This window comes from Rhinolophus ferrumequinum, chromosome 9, assembly GCF_004115265.2.
Source record: "Rhinolophus ferrumequinum isolate MPI-CBG mRhiFer1 chromosome 9, mRhiFer1_v1.p, whole genome shotgun sequence".
Classification (NCBI taxonomy): domain Eukaryota; kingdom Metazoa; phylum Chordata; class Mammalia; order Chiroptera; family Rhinolophidae; genus Rhinolophus; species Rhinolophus ferrumequinum.
The window spans coordinates 17,889,744-17,900,588 of record NC_046292.1 but is presented as its reverse complement, the minus strand read 5'-3'; the positions used below and the strand labels follow the sequence as shown (position 1 = coordinate 17,900,588).

Below are 10,845 nucleotides of genomic sequence, written 5' to 3'. Positions count from 1 at the left end.
CAATTAAAAATTAATCTCTAAACAGAAAGCAACATTTGCCTGTCTACAAAGGATATACCAGGAAAAGGTGGCCAAGTCGCAAGGAGCCACAATGCCGGATGCCTACTGTCCTACTTGTCACTGGATGCTTTGTCTCCCATTTTCCCTCTGCTGTTCCATTGGACCCCTAAGTGCACTGTGTCCTCAGTACTTTGTTTATTCTGGAGAAGGCATAACTCGTAGCAAAACTGATAAAGGAAAGAAAAACGTGAGTGAGGTGACTTTATAGAAAAGAAACCATGGTCTTAAGTGATAGGCTGAAAAACTGCATCTTTTACTTCATTCTGAGTCTGGGATGCATCCTCAGCTGAATGAGGGAAGGGTAAATGAAAAAAAAAATAATTTCAGGCAATACAGGTTTTTCTGACAAATACCACAAGATAATTAGCATTAACATTTTAGAGAACTTGAAATGCTGAAAAGAACTCCTATAATTCAATCATCTTTTCCTCTGAAAATGACATTGTTTCAAATTATATACCCTCTATTGTGTTCATGAAATAAAGCACTACAGAACTTAGACAGCCACCAAAGCAGTAATGTGGAATTTTCAGGGTTTTTTTTGTTGAAACTCACTTTATTTAAAAAAAAAAGTCATGAACAATAAATTACAATTATTTCCCCCCTTTTATAAATTCTTCATAAAATATATTTGACAATTTTAAAAGAAAATTTCAAAAGTTGCTTTCATTTTTGAAGTGCTGATGACTTATATTTTGACCATTCTGTCATGCTGGTGAATTATTTTGTAGCTGCTACAATAGTTTGATAAACATTTTACAAAAACAACAACAACAAAGAGGAAAAAACAGACCAGCAGAAAGAACTATTCAGTGTGCTATTATATCTGACATTGAACACTTACTTTATCATCATGATAAAGTATCCCTTAGCACCAAAAAATCTACAGGAACCCCATCTTTCTAAGTGACACCTAGTGCAAAATAACATTCTAGGAACTAACTGTACAACCCCATATTTTAACTGGCCACAGCTGCCTATAAGCTTATTTGAAATATTTGGTCTTTTTTCAATTAAGACAAATTTCATAAAATACTATACACCATGGCAAGAGACTCTATGAAGAATAATTGTTTATTGAGTACCTATTATGGGCAAGGCACTGTGCACATTTCTTGCTTTCATTTTCCTCTAGAAAATAACCAGGACTTTTCAAGTATAATAATCATTTTTTATTTCTTACTCCTGGCTGGAAAAAACCTGTGGCTATACACTCTTTTTAAATTGTCATTTTATTAATTGATCTTTAGTGCTGAGCACACAGTAGGTACTTAATAAATACCTCCTGACTGAAAGAATAAATAAAGACAAAGAATTTACCATCATTTTGATTGGGATCATAGGCTATGCTAGAATACAAAGACTTGAGAAAATTCCAGAAGAAACTTCCTGATCACCTCACACCCTTACCACCAATGAAAGAAAGAATTCCACTTCACAGGTATAATCTTTCAGAATAAATGATAATCGTTAACTCTTTTAAATGAGGCAGGACCAAAAACTATGTACTTAAGAAACCAAACGTAGACATTTGAAGAGCAAATTAAGTACTGGCATACCATCCCCTGAATCATTAGGAATCTCTGCTATGTTGATAGACATTATAACGATGCTTTTTACTTCCAGTAACTCAATCCCCTTGGCCAGATCTGTGTTAACACTAATTCGGTGATACAGAGGGTGAATTATGAGGTTCCAGTGTATTGTTGCACTTCTAATTTATCTTGATAATAATGTTTAAAGTACGTGCTTTTTTTTTTCATTTTAAAAGGCCTTATTTCAATAAAACCTTTCAGTCCAAGTTTTAGACTTCCAGATCAAGTAATATTAATACATCGTTCAGAAATTTTATGTACTCCAATTTCTTTGTGCTTTTTTACCTCTATAGTCCCCTGAACACATTTTAAGAAAAAATATGATAGCAATATTCCAAAAGTTGTGGAAGTTCAAAAAAGCTGAGGAGACTATGCAAACTATCAATTATTTCAATATTCTAATTTTTTTTCCTTTTTTCTTTTTCACTTTTGACCAAAGATTCTAGTGCTTTATAAGATTAGCCCAGATACAATTATCTTAACCTTAAAGGCTAATGTTCTGTTTTAGAAAAACCTTCTTTCCTTAGATTTTAACTATCTGCATTTACAGAAAAACAAACTGGAAACCATGTAGGGTTAAAATCAAACTGACTTCAAAAAGAATAATGGTCTACGGGTTTGACATAGACCATACCAAGTGATTGTAAAAAATCTATAATTTTTCTACTTGATATAGTTGATGCCACACTATCCATTTGCCAAACTGTATAGGTGTCATATCCCACCTTAGAAAAAGGTTATTGACATTTAATACAACCATATCACTACCATTACTGTCAAATTAGACAAAACAGCGTTAGTGCCAAAATGAAAGAAATCCCAGTGATGAAACAAGACACCCTATTAGGGCAGGCAACGTGAGGGTAGAGCTCATTTGGTTTCTTCAACTTTATGCTGAGGCTTAGACCTAAGTCTTGAAATAAAAAATTAATATATCAAGTACTATAGTACATATACATAGCAAAGCTTTCAGAAACAGAAAAATCCTGTGTTCAGATTTATGTCAGAGAGCAGATACTCAAGTGCAGACATGTCCCAACGCAGTGGTTTTATTGGTGAATTGCCTGCTTGGCCACCTAAAAAAGGTATAACTGAATCACCACCAATGTCCTTGCTAACCTGCTGCCACACGATTGCATGGCTAGCTCTACTCCTGCAGCTATAGGGCACTGGAGAGCTCAAACATACTTCAGCAGCTTTGGATCACTTAATTTCATTTATGTTTAATTAGATTGTTTTAGACTCTCCAGAATTATGCCTTTAAAAAAAGCTGTATAATATTACAAAAATAAAAAAAACTTAGCATGATTTCATTAGAGGGACGGGGAAGGAAGATGAGGGAAGGTTCTTTAATTTTTCATCACTGATTTCACCAGCAAATCTCAAAACCCAAACCTACATCAAATAATTTAAACAGAAGTGGCATTTTCTTCATATGGAATGCAAAATGCACACATTCACATACTTACATATACATAAATATATACATATATGTTTCCTTTACAAAGCTTCAAAGGTTGCATTACCAGCACGCAAACCTCTTCTTCCATGGAAATTCCTAATACTGACAAGGAATGTCTAAAATACATAGAGACATACTTCCAGCAAACTGGACTCTCCTTTCTTCTTGGCTCTTTGAGAATTTTTATGTCCAACTTCTACCAATGATTTAAAAAAAATTTACACCCACATTGGTAATACACATTTAAAACGTACTAACAAAATGGCCAGGTTGGACTTAAGAAAAAAAATGAGGAAAAAGAAAATCCCACAATCAAATCTAAACCCTTAGAAGGTGGAGTTTAGCTTTTTATATTCTTTTTCAGCCACATTATGTTGCATCACTGTTAAAACAGAAGCAGCATATCATCCAAGATATTTGCAAATAATTTATGTGTCACGTTTCCCAGCTGCTATCTTTAAATGCAATTTGTACTAATCTGAGTTCTAGTTCAAAAGCATCTGGACGATCCTGAGGGTTTGCAGCCAGCATTTCTTTAATCAGTTGCTTCATTCGCCCATTCATAGACTTTTTTTTCACAGGAATGAGAAGTTCCATTTTGGGATTTTCCAGAAGCGCCTCCCCAACAGGCACAATCTCAGTTCCTTGTTTTACATAACTCCCCAGGAGTTCCTTCTTTGTCTCTGTGTCTATGAATGTGATCCTTTCCAGCATTGCCCAGATGATAATCCCCAGAGCAAAGATGTCAGCTTTTGCTGTGTAATGTCCCTCCCACACTTCAGGAGCCATGTAGAAATCTGTTCCACAGGCTGTGGAAAGGAAACACTTGTTTACACTGACAGGTTCTTCTGGGTTCTGCCCAGAGGCTGAACAAACTTTACTTAGGCCAAAATCAGCCACTTTTAACGTGGGTTCCAAGTCACTGGTATCCAACCTGCTTTGAGAAATCAAGATGTTATCAGGTTTAAGATCTCGGTGGATGATCTGGTTTTTATGCAGGAAAGCTAGGGCACTGCTCAGCTGAAGCATGAAGCTGGTGTTAGTTTTACGATTGGGTTTTCTGGACAACAGATACTCATTCATATCTCCTCCGTCACAAAAATCCATCACAAACCACAAGTAATAGGCGCTTCTGGGATCAAAGGCAATTTCTCCTTTTAATGAAGTCTCTACAAGCTATAGGAAGGAAAAATATCAGATTACAATCATCTACATAGTTTATACAATTCAGCTACAGAAGAAAAGTAACTGGTTAATTTAGTCTCCAATTTTAAGTGGAAACCCTATGAATATTTTATTTGGTTAGTGTTTTCATATGTGCATTTTATTTTAAACTTCAGTACTTCAAACTGTCACTTTGTCCCTAATGAGTATACACCAAATCTCCCAAGGTCAGAGGCAAAAACTTATTTTAAAATAGCTTTATTTTGAAAAGTGTCCAAGTGGCTATATATTTTCTGCATGTCAATGGAGCTGAACTCTACCTACTTAGCTACCAGCTTTGTGAATAGATTGAAGTTTCAGTTGCTAGACTTGGGAGATTGCCAGCTGGGATATAAACATCAATCAGGAAATTCTATTAAATGAAACTGCTTGAAATATTCTTCTTGCTCATTGCACATACACTATCAACATAATCTGTGAAATTGAGAGAAAAATGATCATAGAACAACCAGTTATTACAGAAATAAAGTGCTCCTGTAGTCACTGATAAAAAACGACTGACATCATTACTTCATACACTTCTACAGGCAGAATGCAAATATGTTGGCTATCTCTATCACTGGATGGCTTCTAAAAACCAATTTATAAAAACCGTATTTGCATTTTGATATGAAAATTCAAATCTGAGTCTGTATATTTCTTTCATTCTAATATACAGGCATATAGTGCTTTGAAAACATTTGTCCTATGGAGTCCTATTCAGACTCATGGGTTTAATAGAAACTCAGTAGGAAAGCGAAGAGTGTTGAAGAGTGAGTGAACTGTTAATTTTACATTAAAATCTACATGTACTTCCTCTTATCATTTTGGCGGGCAAAAGCAAAGAACACCTCTCCATGCCCCCTCCCCTGATAGCAAACAGCAGATGCAGATGTCTTTTTTGCATGCATTTTCCGTGTTGTGTGTGTTTGCCAGTGAGACAGAAAATGAAAAAATAGAAAGGTACAGATCACATAATTATTTACCAGGTGCACTATTACTAAATATGCTGAGATTAAAGACCAGCACCATCACGCTTACTTCATTTCCTCTCTTTACTCTCAAAAGCAAACTTCCTAAATAGCTTTGAGCAATGCAGAGTCCTAGCAATCAAAAGAATGGTTTAGAGTAAGGCCAGATAGCAAATATTTTAGGCTTGACAAGCCACACAGGGTCTCTCTGTTCCATATTCTTCTTCCTTTTTTTAAAAAACTCATTAAAAATGTAAAAATTATTTTTAGCATCCAGGCCACACAAAAACTGGTAGAGGGCTATAGTTTGAGGCCCTCTGGTTGAGAGCTACAGCGATGTAGAGCTCAATCTGCTTATTTTCACGTGCAGAGGATGGTTGGCCATTGGTTCACTTGCCTAAAGTCCTTCAATAGTTTCCCTGTTCTCTTAAGATCTAGTATAAGCTCTTTAACAGGGGCTAAGGGATCTTTTGTGTTCTGACCCCTGCTAATCTTTCTAGCCTCATCTAAAACAACTCTCCCTGCACCCTATAATCTCACCATCTTCTTTCAATTCTTAGAACTCTTCATGCTTTTTGCTTTAAGACATTTGTACGTACAGTTCTTTCTGCCTGGGAAATTTTCTTACTTACCTAGCTAACTCCTCTTCACCCTACAAGTTTTAGTTGAAACAGTTTTTAATTCTTGAACCCCAGGATTATGTCACGTTCCTTATTATATGCTCCTATACCATTCTATACTTCTCACTCATGACACTTATCACAAGTATGCAGACTGCCACTAAGTTCCTATGCATGAGAGGGTATCCTCTGTTAATTATTTGTTTTACATTTTCTTCTAGGTGAGATGTTCAGCTATCAGGAACTGATTTAATGATTCCAACTGAAAACAAGGACATTCTCTGGAAAAATATGAAGGAAAATAAAGATTTGTGTAGAGAATGGAGAAGACCATGCATAGGGACTCTGTGGTCACACCGCAGATTTGTTTGTCTTTACTAGATGTAAATTTAGAGAAGGCACTTGCTAAATGTGTTACTGTCTGGTTAACTAAAGAAATCCATAGAAAAGGCAATTTTAATAGAGCTACCTAGTACGGAGTACTTCCTTTGTGCCAAGTATCGTATCTGCATCACCTCTAATTCTGGCAACTTCCATGGAAGGTAGAAATTATTATTCCTATTTTACATAGGAAGATACAGGTGCTGGGAAAAATTGGGTTCTTTATCCAAGGTCATACACCTAGCAAAAAGTGCCACAAGTCAGGTCTATTAGGCTTCCAAAGAAAGAGATTACTAAACAAAAAGGTGCTTTAGAGTAAAAAAAGAATCACTGAATTAAATCTGGAAGGACTTACATCTTCAAGCTTGAAAGACCAGCTAATGCCTAGTTACTATAAAGATCGCTTGATCTGGGCGGAAGGATACCATCAGCACAAAGTCATATGTTTAACTGTCTTTCCAAAAATGATTATGCAGCTTAGTCTCCAAAATTTAATGCAAAGTTCAGCATGGTTCTACACACTTTTAAGAGGGAATGCTGTGGTAAGAATGTTTCCAATATTTTCTATCAGTGCAACTTACAAAATAAGCACTTTAAAAAAAATAATATATCGAATAGAAGCAACAGTTGTGTTTTATATTCAGACTTAGAAAACTGCAGGGCATAGCATGTAAAACTGCAATATAAATTAGGTTTCCAAAACTAATATTTGTTCACCATACAATGAAGCTTGCAAGTTCCTAACTACACAGGTTAATGTGTTTTCTTTGTTGTTCTAGGCCATAAACTTTTGTTGTTTTACAAACAAACTTTTGTACCCTGATGGTAAATTCTGAATTTAGACACTCATGGAAAGTTGTTTCCTTTTCCAAGAATGACTGGACTTAGGAAATTTTGCTCTGGCCTGTAACTAGCTGTGTCTTAAGTATCTTTATCTTCAGCGAGTATAGAGCTACTAGAGATTTTGATCTATGGCAGAAGCAACCATAAAAAAACAACACCCAACCTTTTCTGTTTTCCCATGCTTTCTGCAGGTCTACAAAAGAGTAACTTGGAGGCAAAAGAGTAATTTGGAGGTTAAGAGAGCACAAGTTTTAGCTGTCAGTCCTATGTTCAGCTTCCACTTCTGCTACTTGCTAGCTACGTGACTTTGGATAAATTCACTATCTATTCTAAGCCTCAGTTTCTTCGTTTGTAATGATAATAATAGTACTTTCTTCATAGGATTGTTCGGAGCACCTGCCTTTAAAGCATTTTGCACAGAGCATGGAACTAAGTAGGAACCCAAATGTTAGCTTTTAGCACTGTTAATAACATTCAGGTGCTAAGCCACATCATGAAAATTAAGTGAAACTGCATGGTTAAGAAACCATATGACTCTAAAACAGCAGAGGTTTATGTTCATTTATTACAAAGAAATGCCCAATTACTTATGGGCGCTGCTGTTACTTGTGGAGTGTTTCCTTTTCTTCTGCTTTCAGTTCCAAAAAACATTGATTTCAATTAAGTGTATGAGACTCTAGTCTTGATCACTTTTCTAGCTCCTATGTTGCTCCATTCCTATGCAGATTGGCAAGTATCACCACCTAACAGGTGGCTTATGTTAGTTTTAGGTATTTGCATCACAGGTTTAAATAAAACCTTGTTTTAAAGCAAACATTTACTCAATTGCCCTAACTATATAAACATCTGCATTTAAAGTAGTTCATCTACTTCTTCTTGCTCACCAAACGTATGTTCAAATCATTTCTATTTCCCATTCAACCACACATACCTGTAAATAAAGGGAAGAATTAGAGCCGTGGGACATCTTTTGCACCAACCCATCTTTCTGTAGGATGCACTCCTCCAGGTGAATCACATTTGGATGTTGGCTCTTGATACTGCTTAGTGCCCAGAACTCACGCAGGGCTAGTTCAACATTCTCAGGTGCATGACATCGAATTTTCTTCACTGCCACCCGTGCAGAGGTCTTTCTGATGACTGCTTCATACACAACACCGTAACTACCTCGGCCTACCTCCCGTATTAGATCGTATTTTGGCTGGCTACTCACCATCTTCAAAGTCAAGGTTTCTGGAAAAATCAATAAAGTGTTTTGTTAAAATTAAGCATGGCTACTGGCTTACATTTCTTCTTATGTATGATTTAGAATACATAATCATCTGTCTCAGTGTTCGTAGTGCTTTTTGCTATACCTTGGGCAAATCTAAATATTTTAATAGTAACAATAAAGCAGCTAACACTTATGTAGCACTTACCATGTATCAGAAACTGTTCCAAGCACTTTATAATATTAAATCCATTTAATTCTCATAAGAAGGTTATGAAGTAGATACTATTGTGGTCATTTTATAAACGAGGAAACTAAAATATGGAGAGTTTAAACAACATGCCCAAGGTCAAATAACTAGTATCTGGTGGAGTTGGGATTTGAAACCAGGCCATCTGTCTCTGACATCCATAATTTTAACTGCTACACTGTACTGCCTCTTACACAAACTGCTTTAAAATGTCACTATTAAAAATAAACCAAAAAATTCAGCATTTACTGATCACAAATAAAATTCCAACTTCTCTTTCAAGCTGACACACACACATAAGAGGTCATAAAACAGCAAAAACAAAAACCTTTCACAGTTAGAAATACAAACACCTGGCTTATGCTTAGGGACTGAAAGTGAACCAGATCACATATAGAACTGAAAATGTGTAGTTGTTTTTATTATTTAAAAGTAAAGTCAAAATGCATATGTTCCTATTTTAATTTTGTTACTTCCTTATTTCTTGCAAACTAAATAAGTTTGTGAAGAAAAATGTTCCTTTGAAAATAAAGTAAGCTACTTCGAATGTGGTTACCTTTCTGTTGTTAACAACAGCTTTTTAGATCTAGGTCATTTTTGCCAACAAAACTGTCCTACAAATCAAGGGGCTCTCTTTGTTTGGGGGAAGAGTTCGGAGGAACAAAAAGCTACTGACCCTTGAGCTTGAAAAACTGGGAACTACTTTAGGTCCATAAGATTGATTTAATAAAGAAAACGAAAGCTTCTGAGATTGCTCCTTAGTCCTGCTTCCTCAGATTGGACAACCACCCTTCAATTCCTACCGTATTTCCTAGTGTGTGATTTCCTGGCCCAGAAGCCTCTGCCCCACCTACACAGTAGACTTCCCTTCCTGTTCTCCGTGTATTGCCAATTACTGTCCTTCTCAAAGGACCTCGTGTCTTTGAAGCTGTCCCATACCCCCAAATGAAAGGGCACCTGAATAAGGGGGAGGGAGGGTGTTGATGAAATTCTTGGGAGCGGGGATCAAAACACAGCACGGTAATGCATCCCGTGCGAACCTCCGTGACTTAGGCCGGCATTTCCCGGGCCTTGCGGGGCGGCCAGGCCATACACCTGCTGGTGCCCGGGAAGGGCCAGTCCTGGGCAGAGGTGTTGCCCGACGCAGCGGCTCATGGCCCCGCTCATTGGCCAAGTATGAGGCCCTCCCCCTCCTCAGCTGCGACCAGACGAAACCCAGAGGGGATCCTCCCGAGGCCCTTCACCCCCAGGGGCCAGGCCTGCGGCTGCCCCAATTCCTGGGGCTGGCGGCTGAAGCCCGGGGCCTGGGGATGAGGCCATAGGCTTAAGAGCAGGCCGCAGCTGGGGTCGGTGGCCTGAGGGTTGCGGGCTGGAGGCCTGAGGAGCACAGGGCCTTCCCCAGGATGACTCCAATGACAGGTCTGTGACAGGCCCCCTAGTGAAGGAGGCACATGCAGGACCCTCGGCTCTGCAGCAGGGCCTCTCTGCCAGGCCGAAGGGCCGGATTTACCTCAGGGTAGCCGCCGCCGCTTCTCCCTCTCACGGGCTCTGCAGGCCGCCATTATCGGGCAGCTCGCGCCTCCACCGCCGCGGCCTCCAGTCAGAGGCCGGCGCGCGCCCCCGTGGTGCGCGGACACACCCCCTTACGCCTCGCGGCCCCGCCCCCCTCCGGCTTTCCGTAGCGCGGGCCGGGACGCTCGCTATTGGGTGCGCGCCTGGCGTTCTGGTGGCCGCCTCCCTGCTCCTCTGGCTTCCAGGAGCCGGGAGTCGCGGAAGGTGTGCGCGCTCCGGCACGCACCACTCGTGTCTCTCCTCGCAGGGGTGGCCAGGCCCGGATTCAGGGTGGCCACTCCACTCCTGGGTCTTGGTCGTGGTCCCACCGCAGCGGGCGCGCACGGCCCGCGGCCTCGGGGTTTGTCTGCCGCAGCAGGTCCAGCCTGGGGGCTGCGCGCGTCTGGCGCGGCCGCCCCTGCCCTTCGCCCCCCTGCATACCTACCGAGCTGCAGGCGGGTGTGCAGGGGTCTCTGGGGTGGGACGCCTGGTGCATCTTCCTCGGCGCGGGCCTGGGGTGCGTGCGGGACGCAGAGCTCTTCGGCAGGCCTGCGAGGCGGTGCGGCCCGAGCTGGGAGGCCTGGCGTCCGCACCCCCGGGAGGGAAGCTGCACCTTTTGTCAGAGTTACTGAGCCATGTTTGCGGGCGTTGCAGTTGCCGAGGCGGCGGCGGCGGCGCGGGGCTGGGTGCGATCATCTG

At 40.1% G+C, this 10,845-nt stretch overlaps 1 protein-coding gene across 2 annotated transcripts; it reads right to left on the bottom strand.

Moving 5' to 3' along the window:
* Nucleotides 1–583: 583 nt before the first annotated feature.
* PDIK1L (PDLIM1 interacting kinase 1 like) lies at nt 584–10,838 on the bottom strand. 2 transcript variants are annotated; one of them, XM_033114985.1, is made up of 3 exons: nt 10,106–10,747; nt 8,067–8,368; nt 584–4,293 (listed from the first exon to the last, which is right to left on the bottom strand). In XM_033114985.1, exons 2-3 carry the CDS (start codon nt 8,349–8,351, stop codon nt 3,553–3,555), a joined length of 1,026 nt encoding a protein of 341 aa, XP_032970876.1. In that variant the 5' UTR covers nt 8,352–8,368; nt 10,106–10,747; the 3' UTR covers nt 584–3,552. The 2 variants fall into 2 exon arrangements, with proteins under 2 accessions (XP_032970876.1, XP_032970877.1); XM_033114986.1 differs by having other exon boundaries at nt 589–4,293; nt 10,592–10,838.
* Between the last annotated feature and the right edge of the window lie 7 nt (nt 10,839–10,845).